Raw genomic sequence first — 15,026 nt, forward strand, 5'->3', positions numbered from 1 at the left:
CAGAATGTTGTTGCCTGCTGCCTTGGGATAGGACCACTGGAAAGGAGTCCTGAGAAACAAAAGTACTCTGTCCTTCTCATTCTCGGTAAAGGTCCCATCTTCCTTCTTCAAATGGACAGAGGATATCGTCCTGTCTTTGGCTACAGCCGTGTAAAGCCTGGCTGCTTCTGTGATCTGTTCAATCCCTTCACAGAATTCTGCCAGTTCCCGGTTTGTTTTGCGCGGTTGAAGAGTTTTCGTATCTCTATTTTCACTCTGGCTAGGTTTATGTTCCACCATGGAACAACTGTTGATGACTTAACCGTCTTAGCCGGGCAACTGGCCTCATATACGTTAATGACGACTACGTTGAGGTTTTGTACCACTGTTTCTAATTCCAGTCCGCTCCTGATGTCATGACCCCTTGAAGGTGGGCCATGTTGTTGCTCACGTGCGTTGCATAGGAATCCCAATCCGTTCTCCTGGGATTCCGTATTACTCTTTTTAAGTCGGAGTTCACCCCAATGTTGAATTTGATTTTTTTTGCAATCAGACATAGAGGCTCCTCCGATATCCTCCAATTCCTTTCTGAATTATACAAGCTCTTGGTGTTTTACAAGAGGAGTCTTCAACTACCTGCATGCCTTCTCCTCGCAGACCGCGAATCTGCCCCTGGCACACAGACAGTTCTGAGCCAACAATATTCCAATGTTTGGAACGTGCCCTTGCAATTATTGCAGATGCAACTTTCGTATAGTAGAGATTTACCTGGGCTATTTTAATGTTGGGCATCGGCTCCGTTATTGTTTGGAGCTCTTATCTACTGTCGAACTATTACCTCCCTCCTCCGATATTACGCTTTCCTGCCAGCCGCTGTCCACCCTAAGCCCCAGAACATCTACGTCTAGGTCGTCCAACTTCTTCGCTGGGCTTTCGGCCTCTATGGCTTTCGAAAGTTATTCGGGGACCTCGGTATGCTTTTCCACAGGGTGTCCCCGAAAGTATCTTCCCTCGGCTTATCCCTGCGCACGTGCACATGTATGTTGCCAAATCGACAGTTGATGTGGCAACTCCGATGTTTGATTGCCTTCAGGCATCGGTCATCTGCCCGATATTGCCTTGCTTCTGAAGAGTCTCCAAAATCGGCGATCCTCATTTTGAGCCATTAGGAGGTCCATCAGATATTCCGTCTCTATTGTTGCGGCTTTCGGGAGAAACACTGTCACCATGTGCGCTCCTGGTACATCATTCCCAGCACATGTTGAGGGTTTCGCTCTTTCCTAGCCTGTAAATTTAGAAATTATGGTCCTAAGCAACTCTGCAGTGTCTTCCGTCGCGTAGTCCACCAGCATATGACCTGGTCAAAAGCTTATCCCGGTGAATACAAGTTTCGCAGTCCATGCCTCGCACATCTGCCTGACGATAAGGTTTTCGATGGCTTCCTGCTTCTTATCAGTGAATATTTATTCGGAAACATTTTTGACAGTATGGCCTGCCCCGGATTTCTCCCCTCTTGGATTCAGGTTTGGATCTTTAGGGAGCGTTCCCTTCATGCGGGCTAATCTCCGGTGCTCCCCGCTTTCTTGGATCCGATAAAGATGGCGTAGATCTCTCCTAAATATTCTTAAGGGCTTCTTCTGGTTTCAGCTCTGAAAGAATTCAGATAACGCAAGTACCATTTAGCACCTGCACCACTGAGACCAGTCTCTTTCTTGGCGTCTGATTTGTTGACCTCTGACGTGCCTTTTGTTGTTCCTGCTTTTTGAACAGTGGTGTTTGTTGGTTGTTGTTTTCGCAGTATACCAATGTTGACCTTGGATCTATTGCCTGATGTCCCAACTTCTCCCTTCTTGGGTAATCATTTGACTATTTTGGAGATGTACCTCCGCTTGGTAAACTAGTTTGTGTGCGGTACGGGGTCCCGCTTGTTTGGTTGTAGTTTTCTTCATTTTTGTAACATTTCTCATTCGATTCCCACGAGTATGGGGGTTAGGAGGTCCGCCGCGTCATAGCCCCCCGTAGCACGGTAAGGTCAAACTTACTCGCTGAGGCGACCAGATATCAGTGAGGCTCCGTTCGAATAAAGGATTAGATATTCGTTGATTACCAACCTGAAAATTTGGAAATCCTACTGGCACCGAAACATCAAAATCTCCTTCATCATAATGGTTTCGAACTTCCGCTATCATAAACGGCTAACAATTGGTTTCTAGAATGTGCGCATTCTTCTCGACAACTCTATGGAGGATCCTCAAAATCAAAGTCTAAGCAAGGCTTGCCCTCTTAACCTGGGAACTGATTTCTGATATGATCTTGACAGCAAGATTCCAGTTAATGTTCAGGAGGATCAAAATCGAGACATGAATGAATCTCGAAATGGCCCCTGATAACACATTGCACTGTGAAAATTTCGCTGTTTCATCATCGGCGGTAAACTTTTCGAGCGCAAGGCTACAAGGTCAAATCCCTTAGGAATCGTCTGTTCCTACACGACTGGCGTCCGTAAGGTATCCGAACAAATACTTCTAATCCTCGAATTACCATACCTGGGTCCTAGGTTATAATTGTCAATAAGTTTTCCACTGAAGAGCGAACTGGGAGTGACGGGTACACGGGATACATTTCCGAAGCCTGGGTGAGTAGTGTGCATGCAACCAAAATAAGTTGACCACGACACCCCAAACCAAGACTTCTCCATCCGTGAGTTTCGAGAACAGCTAAATGCAAGACGGGCCTCATGACCTGCGGTAGGTCCCAGAAGGTACACCAGTTCCTATTTATTAGCTCTCTTCCTTGCGCAAAATGCGTTGGCACAATTTACATCGGGGTTTCCTGATCACTCCTTGGTAGGGTATACGGCATCCCCGAAGTTAGATTGTGCTTCAGTTTCACTATCATCATACTTAGCGCTGTTTGAAGTGATAAACTCACAGCAGCGAGACAAATTCAAGATGAACGCAGACACCCAAGACGACTGAAATTTAAACCCAGAATAACGAAATTGGGAGGCTGACGTTCTACCCCCTCTACCATCACGCCATCATTTACATGGTCTATATAAATATAATGAAATTGAGCCGATCGTTGGGAAGGAGGAGATATTGACTGCATTTCTGTTCAGTATGATAATGTGGTGCAGACCGCAGCGTCCAGCGAAGCAGGTAGCAACCTCTGGTACACCCCAGGGGATACAGTGATGCAAACATCAAATAAAGAGAAAGTTTCCTAAAGTGAAATAGCTGAAGGTGCGGGAGAGACAACAACGTTACCCTGCAACGCTATTGTTCTGAAAAAAAAACCTAGAGAAATTCGCAGAAATTGAGCAGGTGGATTTGGACATAAGCCAAATGAGGGCGCAATCAACTGTCCTCGCTTAGGCCGAAGAGAAAAGGCTTATCAGTAAATGCTCAGCAGCTGCGAAGCGCATGTGGTCTGCAAATTTCTTTCAGAAAAACGTCAGAGAAGGTGTGAAAATGAACTAATGGCATTGAAGAACTCCTGGACATTTCCTTGTACAGGTGAATGTGGACAGTAATGGAAGAAAATTGAAAAGTAGAAAGAACCACACTTCCTATCGAGAACGCTGTCACTGTCAAACACACTGGAAGTAATCCGGAGCAACGAAGCGAAAAAGTGAAAAGTGGAAGAGGCATCTGAAAGAAATTTCAACCAGGTTGTCTCCAGAACTTAAAAGAAAAAAGGCAGGAGAAGGATGCGCCTTTTAAAAACCGTCCGCTTAACGTCAAGGTGGATTCTCAAGTGGAAAGGCGAGGAAACGAAGGAGGATTATGTGTACCGTTAGCTCTGCTCCTTACACCGATGGATGACTAGCCAGTTACGGAAGTAATCAGCGATATCCGCCATAAGATCAAGTCCGAAGACAGTGGAACAGAAGTGTCTAGCTTACAGAAAATAAATGCTGCCAAAGTCCTCTATGAGTTTGGTCTTAACACTACAAAGAAGAATAACTTCTGCGAGGCAAACAAGCCACTGGGAGAAAAACTTCTGGTTTCTAGTCTAAATCCTATATGCTCTCTAGAAATTTGAGATTTCGACTATCTTACAGAAAAGGTCCCTAAGCGTGAATGTCCAGAATTAACCAACGCCCGGATAGGTATCACCTCAGCGAATTCTTGGGATCAAAAACTCACTGTGGTGGAAGATTAGAATTTATGGCTAGTATGTAGGGTACAAACCACCGCAACGCAACCGTTCGCTGAGGAGATAAAACCTTACTTTGTGAAAACTAGCGAACAGTACCGGATCAAGAACCTAACGTCATGGTATCTAAACTTGCCGGATATCACTGTCCGCTTGAACGGAGCATACCACACGCAGTTCTAAACACCGGATCCACACTAAGGTTCGGGCGCCGAAACTGCGAAGGAAACATTACCAACGTACCCTTTGCTTCGGAATCGCTGTTGTCATTGGAGGACGGATAGCAAGTTTTGGCAGACTTCCCCAATACATCGCGTTCAAAGCAGTTGACGCCATTTCTCTCTACTTTTCGTGTGCGTAGAATGTTTCGAAGAGGAGCGTCGAAAGATTCGTTGAAGCTGTCGAAATAGGTGAAGTCACCGGAAGGCGTCTCAGGGGTTTTGACGTTGCAGCTGCCACTACCATAAGTTCAGTATTAAACCTAATAACGATAGCCGACAGCCGTTTCATGTCTCGGAGGGCAGCTGGCCGTCACTACGTATAGATTGGTGGGGAAATTGCTGACCTAAGGCGTATTACCATCTCCACCGTTTGGCATAACTGGAGGAGGCATGCACCATAATGGCAGAGTGCAGATCAGCTTAAAGGGGACTTCTCAGCATTATAAGCAAAAGCAAGCTTGTTGCTGGCGGGACCTAGCCGACGAGAGGAATGGAGATCCATGAGGACTCGGTTATAGACTTGTCAGCCTGGAAATTGGCGCTCTGTGGAAACCCTGTTAACTCAATGCAGAACAGATGAACCGAATTGTACCAGCTTTTCCCCTAAATATCTTGAACGGGTTTGATGACAACAGCGTGGAAGGAGCCGATAACCTCCCGGTTTTCACCATGAAAGAGATTTAAAAGGCACTTCTCTCTATTAGAAAAATAAAGGCATCCGGTCCTGATGGTATCTTGGGAGAGATATATAAATGCTCAAAGGCGTTCAACGCTTGCCTCAAGGAGAGTATTTTCCCAGGCCGTCGAAGAAAGGCGAAACCGCAAACCGACCATTGTGTTTGTTTGTGCTCGAAAACTCAGCGGAAATCGTGATACGTTTTGGAGGGGACTTACTATTATGGCGGTTCCATTTTAGCACAGAGAAGTAAAATATGGACGCTGTCATGGAGGTCGTGGATACGCTTCATCGAGCTGAGGCACATAACCGCTGAGCTTGATGAGTAGTATGCCTCAAGACACTTAACGACCGAAATACCTTCAATTGCGTACGGTGGACAGATACGCTCGGAACACTGAAAAATTCATTCCACATGCAGGGCTATCTCCTGGGGATGTTGACCTTTAAGCATAGTGGAGAAGACCCAAGGGAGAAAACAACCATTCTTCGCAAACTGAAACAAAAAGCAGATGGACGCAACTCATTGGCAACTTAGGTGCATGACTAAATCGGAGGTATGGTGAGTCTGACTATTTTCCCTACCCAGCTTCTAACTGGGTGCAGAGGTTTCCAATTTTACCTGCACAAGATTGGGAAGGCACGATTTTCTGATTGAGAGTTTTACAATGGAGAGAGGGAGAGTCCGGGGATAGCCCTAATTAATGTGTTACGGAAGCTCAACTCTCTGTGCGAAAACATATTCACCTACTCTACCTCAAAACAGGTCGGGAAACCGGAAGATAGACGCTTCAAGTACGAAAGGTTTTGTGTATTTCTTTTATAAACAGATTTGAGTCTGCATTTGTCCCATTAGTATGCAGCACGTAATATCTGCATATATTATGTGAAAGTATCCACTTTCAAGTGATATTGACATTTTATTGTCTTGAATTTGCACAGAATCCACAGCTTTGACCTATTATAACTTTCTTAACAATATTGCGATTTCCACCAAATTTGATACAATCATGCTCTACGCTGTAGCCTATATTTTTGCAAAATTTCGTGATTCTAGGATGAACTGAAGGGGGGTGTCGCAGCGAATTACTAGAAATTATAGTAAAGTACTACTATTAACTTTATTTTAACAGGTATCGGTATGGAGGGTATTTCGGAGCCTAGGCACCATACAGTGGCTGCCTCCTGGTTTTTTCACATTTTTCGGTTAAGTAGTTTCTGAGAATGCTCCCCTAAAGAAATTATCACTTTCAAGCTCCCGCACTCCCTACCTTTCCAACAAATGTCAAAACTACGACCGGTTTCGAAAGTACTAACCGATACCCCACATGACTATATTTTATGAAAAAAAAATAAACCCCCCCCTTTTGCATGTATGGGGACCCTTCCGTTAACTAGGACGTAAAAGGGTATAACTCACTGTATGCGTGAGCGCTCACAGTTCCCTCCTTTCTATCAAATTTGGTGTCAATCACTATAACCATCTCCGAAGAAATGTGCGTGTGACGGACAGACAGACAGACAGTAAACCGATTTTAATAAGGTTTTGTGTTTACACATAACATAAATCTACTGGGTCTAGAATGTCGCCGAAAAGTAGAGATTTCAGTTTGGGTTCATTGTTTTTTATACCTCAGTTATGGTAGTGTTTGCAAGAACTTCCAAGTAGTTTTCCATCATTTTGACGGCCTTGTCGGAGGAAAGCTCGGAGAAAAAACAAAAATTTGTGCCGCCCTCGAAGATCGGAACGTTATACATATGGTTGCCATTCATCCCGTTGTGGGGTATAGCGCATGAACTTACACCTACATGCCATCGCTCGCAGTTACTAGAAATGACCTTCAGCTTCCCCACGACTACCCGACATGCTCACGCTCCTCCTCTACTCTTCTGCGCTAAGTGCCCTTCGGGCGACCCACTCGTCAGCCTTTCGCAATTGTCGCCCCTCCTTAAAGTCCTACGGCCACAACAACATCCTAGATGAAATACCTCGGGAAATCTGGGCATCCCCCACGGACTATGTTACACGCAAGCTGAACTTCACGAGAAACTTTGCTGTGGACGGATCAAAGATGGCCTATGGAGTCGGCGCGGGGGTTTCTCGAATACACACGGTGTATCCAAGTCGTATGGTCTCCTAGGTTTCGCCAGTGTATTCCAGGCGGAAGTACTGGCGATATTGGAAGTCTGTTGATGGCTGGAGCGTCATTCGAGCCACAAGCGTAACATAGCCATTCTGACCGACAGCCAAGCGGCCATCAAGGCCTTGTACTCAACGACGACATCTTCCCGGCTGGTGGGGCAGTGCAGAGACGCGCTCAACCATCTGGGCGGCACACTCAAGGTCACTGTCCTCTGGGTTCCCGGGCATAGGAACAAAGAGGGGAATGAGCGGGCTGACGGATTGGCCAGGCAAGGCTCCGCTTTTGACAGTCCCTCGGCGAATATTGTTGGTGTTCCGCTGGCAGCTGTCGGGGGCGGAGTCTACTCGCACTACCTAGCAGCCCCGGGCCTGAGATGGCGAAGGCTTACAAGTTGTGCCAAGCCAAGGAGAATTTGGCCCGCTTATAACATAGCCCGATCACGAGAGCTCCTGTGCCAGACGCGTGCAAATGCATTCAAGATTACGGTGGTCTGCACGAGGCACTGGCCGCTAGGCTCGGCATACCCTACAAGTCGCATTGCCGAAGCAGCGGAGAAGGAAGGGAAACCCTCTTGCACTTTCTCTGCCACTGCCGAGCTTTGGCTAGAGTCAGGCTGCGGACTCTGGCTAAACCATTCTTTTGGGACCTCAGAGAGATTTCTAGCTGCAGGGTGAGAGAGCTGCTCTCCTTCGTGAATGGTACGAGCTGGCTCTGAATATCCGAGCCGGCTAGACTCGGCCTTCCTGAGGAGTTCGTGGCATCAAAACGACCCACCAAAGCGCTAATTAGGCTCCTCGGAGCGGCCACTGATACCTACCTACCTACCCATTGAATTCCTCCACGTCCGGACAAGGACAAGCATGAAGAACATCAGCGATAACAAGAAGAAATAATATCGGTGACAGGATACAACGCTGGCGGACTCCGCATTGGCCTTCAAAATCCTCCGAGATTTTTCCTCGGTGTAGCATGTGACATTTTACGCCATCATCTGTCGCTCTAATTGTAACTATTAGTTTCTCAGGAATGCCCCTTCTGCATGGAGTACTCCAGATGAATTCCCTGTTCACTCTTTTCAAAGCTTTCTCGAAATTGATGAAGAACAGGTGCAGCGAAGACCTAAATTTCGTGCACTTTTCCAGAATGATCCGTATGGTGTTGATGTCGTCAATGCAGGAGCATCCGGAGAGAAAACCAGTCTGATCTCTATCGATCAAACTTTCGAGACGATCGTTTGCGTTTGAGAATTATTTTATCTACTATCTTTGCAACGGCAGGGAGCCCGCAGATTCACCTCCAATTGAGGCACTCAAAACGAGTCTCTTTCTTTGGGACCTTGATGATCATTCCCTTCTTCTACTCTCTGGGGAAGGTTTCGGATTCAAGTGCGTGTCGACGGAGCTCTTTGATGGAGCTTGAGTATTTGCGGGTGAACCTTCACGGGTAATTTCGTTATCTTTTCTGGTTTTCAGAACTGCTTTCCCCTCTTGGTCGTCTCCGGCACTCACGATTGGCACTTAATCATCCATTATTATTACAAATTTTAAAAATACCCATTAAAAATCCCCAACTCCTTCACATTGTTTTCCGAGAGGAGGTGTTATGCAATTAACCCTGAACTATCTCAATCTTTCCTCCAAGAAATGGATTAAATCTCAAGTGATTTACTTGATTGATAACAAATCGGAAATGTTTGGTTTATGTTTCGAATCTTAAAAAGATAAAGTAAATTGAAGATTTTTATGGTAAAATCCAAATTTATTTTAATCTTATCTAAATTCTCCTTAAGACCTAGTTTCGGTATAAATACCCCAGAGTGGGTAACGTCGTTATTAGTTGTCTTTGAATACAGATCAGGGAAAACCACCAAAATGTGGCCCCAGATAGTTTTCGTTTGTTTAATTATCCAAGCTGCAGCTGGTAATGCTTAACTGATTCGATAAACTTTGAAAAGGATATCTATCTTTCGTGGTTTTTATTACAGGAACATGCAGATTGGACTTCAACTCAAAAGCTCCTGGAGTGTTCACCAGAAAATTCGGTTCTAACAATATCATCTTGAGTACCGCAGATGGTGAGATATCCTGGGATGACAACATGATAGTCAACGCCCATTGTAGAAATGGTTTCATGTAAGGATATTTTTTATTTATTGTCATTGGTGTTTAATTTTAGACTCATTTTCTGAAAGGGGACCATGATAACTTGGTATCTTCTTATCTCCTTTAGGGACTATTCGTATTACACATCAACACCAGAAAAGGATCTTATCCTTTCATGTTCTGGTTCGACTGTATTCTACAAGACGTCGGAGTACGATACAGCAAATCAAGTTCGCTCAGGATACATGTCTTGTCAGACTGAATCGACATATTATGAAGCCACCATCAGTGCATGTAAGCAATACGGACTTGCGTATGGATTGTTTGTTGGGAAACAACCCGTCATCCTTGCTGATGTTTGCTATAATTTGAACACAATGAGAACTCAATTTGTCCACTACGTAGCTGGCCCGCGTTCACCAGTCGTTGAAATCCAGAGCACATTCAATCCATCCAATGCAACAGTTGGATCCAATGTGTCAGTCAATGCACTTTTCGATCCTGAGGCTATCGAAAATGAGTAAGTAATCACGGAATCAATACCCAATTCGAACTAAATTAACAAATAATTTAATTACAGAAATAATTCATTGGTAAAAGCCGTCCAGGATAAAATGCCTTTCTACTCCGAAATTGTACAATACCAACTACAAGAACTAGTTCCTCTGGATAAGTCTGCTGGCATTCTCAGTCCCTACACAAAAGATTTTATTAACACCAACACAATTGCTTGGTGGAAACCTTTGAAATTTGGTAACTGGAAATCAGTGGAGGAAGCCATTGCCCAAGTTTCAGCTAGCTCATCATTCGACGTGTTTGCTGGAACATCAGGGGTTGTGATGTATCCTTTGGATAAGAGGTGTTCATTCACTGAAAAATTGACATATCGGGCGGACCAGTATCAGCGAAATGTACCTTTATACGTGTGGAATTACGTAAAATCAAGGGATGATAAAACTGACAAAGGAGTCATTATTATTGGCGTGAATTCCCCATTCTTTGAAAGTGGGAATAAACCCGATATTCCTTGTGAAGACATCTGCGACAGTATTTCGTGGCTCAGCAGCGTGAATAATGTACGAAAAATGTCATCCCTTGGATATGTATTCTGCTGCAAACCAGGAACTATAAAATTGGAAAACTTTCCAGATTTGTAAATCAACTTAGTATGCAGAACGATTTGTCAAGCAATTTCGACCTCAGAGAAACGGCTTGAAATAAATATATTCTATAATACTAATATCAATATAGGCTTTCAATTAGTATTTCTTTTTCTTTCATGTCTAGAACGTAAATCGGCAAAGCAGAATCAAGAAAGGATCCACTAATGCTGGTATTTCAAAACTTACATCCATCTAAATAGTGTTGTTACTTGTCAGGTGTTTGCAGGATAATTGATTATTTATGGCGGAAAAAGACTTGAAAGAGTGAAGTCTTGAGCTATTTCCTCTACTTAGAACAATAATCAAAGAAGCTGCACCAGTGTAAATTCCGCCATATCATTTACATAACATGCTTGTCCAAAATCCATGGTGAAATGCATTTACGCACGACTCTTGTCTTAGACAGGCTACCGGCTAAAACACCCTCTTGAAGTGTCTAGAATTCTGACCCAGAACCGTTTAACACATTACCGCAGGCCGGGCCTATTCAGCATAGGAACAAAACCTTGGGGATTCAGGGAGCTTCAGGTACCTTGGCCTTGGCTCTATCCATTTCCCTCTTTTTCGCCTTAAGAACACTTTGGGTATAATGGGCTACTCGACTCCACGTGTCCTCACTCTGCAGCCTACCATGTCCTGCAGACGAAAAGCGTGTGGCAGGCATAATCCATTACATCCTTGCAATAGCTCTTCTTTCTCTTCAGCCGTTGTCCCGTTCACAAAAGGGGTCGGCTCGTCGTAATCCGTTTCGCCATTTGGTTCTATCTAATGCCTGATTTTGATGCAATATCGAGGCTTTTAAATTCCCATCCAGCGTATCAAGCCACCCTTGTTTCGGTCATCCTTTTGGTCGCTTACCATCGGTTTCGATGTTTAGACCAATCTTAGCAAGTGAATTCTCGTTAGCGCCAATTACGTGACCATACCATCGAAGACGCGTGCCTGGTGCAAGCTCGTATCGATCGCGGATATCCTCATTTCGCATGTGATCACGCCACTAGTCCAATGCAATGTCTTCGTCTCCATTATTGCAAGATTCCGTTCATTGTATTTTATAGTCGGCCAACACTCAGAACCATAGAAAGCGACAGGAAGGACGACATTGCCGTAAATTTCATAGAGCAGTTCTCCATTGGCTGACAGCGTTGACCCGAAGTATTTAAATCGCTCAGTTCTGGGCAGATCACTGCCGCTGACAGTGATTATGCCTGTTTCATGGGGATCGGTCGTAAAAAACTCAGTTTTATTCATATTCAATGTGAGACGGGGAGGCATGAGGCAGTCATTCCATTTTTGGACAAGCTGCTCGAGATCATTTTTGTTATTAGATGCTAGAAAAACATCATCTGCATTAAGCAGTGTATAGGACGCTGGACGTTGGATATCCTGTGCGACAGTGTCCATAACAAAAACAAAGAGGAGTGGTGAGAGGTCGCTTCCTTGATGAACACCAACTGAGACACGAAACGGTTTTGATACACCCGCCAAACTTTGAGCTTTACTTTTCGGATCGTGATAGAGCAATTGAACCCAGCGCACGAGTTCTTTTGGTACTGTTGGTAGGTGTTCTTGTAAAGCATACCAAATGAGTTCGTGTGGCACACGGTCAACCACTTTTTCCAAATCCAGAAATTCAATGTAAAGAGGGCGATGCTTCTCACGGTGGTTCTCCCTGAGTAACTGCGCAGCGTGTATTGCGCCAGCAGTTCTTGATAAATCCGGCTGGATTCACGATTATTTCAACGATTTAGCTCATGCGTTCAAAAATCTTCATGGTATGGGAAAGTAACCGGGTGGGCCGCCGATTTGAACATTCTGTTGGAATACCTTTCTTTTTCCATATTGGAACAGTGATACTTTCTTCCCAGTCAGATGGTGTTCTACCTTCTAGAATAATCCGATTGAAGAATTCACTGAGCCACAGTGTTAGGTCCCAGCTATTCGCTTTCCAGAGCTCAGATGCGATGTCGTCAAGTCTTGTTACTTTCCCCAATTTCATTCGTTTTATTGTTTCTTTGACTTCAGTTACGCTGACAGTTACGTCTCTATGGTTTTACGTGGGTACCTGTCTCGGGGACTTAATCCCACGGTCTTCTTCAGGCACGGGTTGATTTTGTAACCACAATCAGAGCCTCGCTTTACCAAGCTGTAATGAACCTAAAGGAAATAGGAGGATCAGCCGATCATCTTAACTGCTCGAGAGCAACCTAGAGAGAAGAGCTATCTCAAAAACCTAAAAAGTTGGCGAAATTGACCGTGAAGGTCAAAAGATTGTAATTATCTGCTCGGGTGACAGGGACCGCTTTCTTTGCTTCCCGGTTGGCATTCTAATAAAGTTGCCAATTGACCAACGTTCTATCGTCGAAAAACTTGTAGTAGAGGCATCATGGATCTTTATTTCAACATCGCCATTCCAAAACCAAGTATCTCAGTTGATATACCGCTTACGTAGCTTGGTGACATCGACGGTTGCAGGGACCGCTTTGTGAATCGTGTCTTTCCTTTGGTTCCACGATCCTTCTACATTCGTAATGGTTGATAATCGGGTACGTGAGATCATTTCTTCTTACTTCTCACCACCATTTAATGCGCGGCGGGCCAGTGCGTTCTTCACGCTGTTTTATTGGTGGCTTAATTCCCAGAACGGCAATGAACGGCCGATGTTGAGGTGCGATTATCTCATAGGGAACGGTTTTGCAATCAGTCATCATCATCAACGGCGCAACAACCGGTATCCGGTCTAGGCCTGCCTTAATAAGGAATTCCAGACATCCCGGTTTTGCGCCGAGGTCCACCAATTCGATATCCCTAAAAGCTGTCTGGCGTCCTGGCCCACGCCATCGCTCCATCTTAGGCAGGGTTTGCCTCGTCTTCTTTTTCTACCATCAATGCAGTCAGTGACGGTGGTAAAATGTCGACCTTTTATGAAAGTATAGTCGATTTGCGTTTGAATGTTCCCAGTATAAAATGTAGGAAGATGAGACAATTGTTTGATGAACCATCGATTATACGCTCGCCACCCTCATTGCGCGCTCCAAACTCCTTTCCTCCATGGCACCTGTTACCGTCTGCCTTTTCACCTACATGACCATTTGGGTCGCCGGCAATGATGATATAGTGGTCAGCAGGCACGCGCCAGGTCACTTCATTGAGATGTTGCCAGAAGGCATCTTTGTTTGCATCAGGTCGACCTGTTTGTGGTGCGTCTGCGGTAAAGAAGTGAATAGTAAGATCAGTTGATATAATGGTGAGCTTCATCAGCCGATCGTCAAATCTTTCAATTTCTTTAATGGCATCACGGAAACCCTCTGAGAAGGCACTCCCAACACCGTATTGAGTGTGAGCAAAAAATAGAGAAGTTTATAGCCATTTTTACCGCTTTCGCGTTCAACATCACACCAGACCATCGGGTTTCTTGCAGAGCGCAGATATCAATGCGCCTTTTCCGAAAAGCTCGTGCGAGTTCCTCGTTCTTTCCAGTTAGGGTGCTAATATATCGCGTGCAGACACGTACTTATTTTGTTCGGACTAACTTACTTACGTCCATACGCTGTCAATGCGCCAAAAAGGATCGGAGCCTGTCCTACCACGTCAACTAGCCCTAGCATTTTCCCGAGGCTTGTTACGCGATCCGATCATCTTGTTTCTATCGACACTGGATGCATTTTCTTGGCGGGTCTGTCGCGGAATCTGTCACCAAGAGAGATTAATTAGCACAGTGGAATAACTACACTCCACAGCTATCTCATGGGTTAACTGCCTCACAGTAACTTCCTCACTTAAGAACCTACCAACCAAGTTCTGGTAGTTAAGCGTCCCTTCGTCCTGCGTCTTCTGAAGCTGCAGAAGTAGTTCTTCCTTCTGCATTCGTCTGATCTAGGTGACATTGTCTCCCAGTCCGCATAGGGAAGGATTTTCTTCGGTGTTAGGAGATTTACACAAGTATCCACTATTATTTCTCTGCTCCTCTTTACGCCCTCTACAACTTCCCACTTTGGACTTGTTTGAGTGGCTCATTCCATCCTTTTGGTAGCAACCTGTCGTAATGGGGTTTGTAACTGTCCTACATGCGCTGAGTATTGGCTCGTCGAACGTAACTCACTCATGACCTTTTTGCAGGCGTCTTTAAGGTTCGAACAACTACGTTAATATAGCGATGAACATTATGCTTCGGCCGGACGAATTCGTAAAATCTGTTATCCTTTCTCCTTTATGCAATTTTCCTCCCTGAATACTTTTGCTGGGGCTGCATCAATTCTCTCGTCGTTGACAACGTTTCTTGCTTGCTGTAGATTATTCTCTCCAACATTTTCCCCATAGTGTCCAGTAGACATATAGGCTCGTAGGAAGATGGTTCACCAGGAGGCTTACCACGTTTAGGCAACAACACCAACCTTTGCTTTTACCATGTCTCAGGAAGGACCCCATCCGGCCAGCATGCTTCAAGCAACTCTACGAATATGTCTGGCCTCACCTTAACGGCCAGCTTAGGGGTTTTGTTTGGTATGCCGTAAAGGCCGGAGGCTTTGTTGTCTCCCAGCCTACCGGAAATCTCCAGTGCTTCTTCCTTCGTTACTGGG

General features: G+C 45.0%; 1 protein-coding gene across 1 annotated transcript; it reads left to right on the forward strand.

The window, feature by feature from the left end:
• Window positions 1-9,027: 9,027 nt before the first annotated feature.
• LOC119646975 lies at window positions 9,028-10,474 on the forward strand. The gene is made up of 4 exons (XM_038047678.1): window positions 9,028-9,101; window positions 9,166-9,313; window positions 9,411-9,803; window positions 9,864-10,474. Exons 1-4 carry the CDS (start codon window positions 9,053-9,055, stop codon window positions 10,438-10,440), a joined length of 1,167 nt encoding a protein of 388 aa, XP_037903606.1. The 5' UTR covers window positions 9,028-9,052; the 3' UTR covers window positions 10,441-10,474.
• Window positions 10,475-15,026: the final 4,552 nt, after the last annotated feature.

The sequence above is a fragment of the Hermetia illucens genome, chromosome 1, assembly GCF_905115235.1.
Source record: "Hermetia illucens chromosome 1, iHerIll2.2.curated.20191125, whole genome shotgun sequence".
NCBI lineage: Eukaryota > Metazoa > Arthropoda > Insecta > Diptera > Stratiomyidae > Hermetia > Hermetia illucens.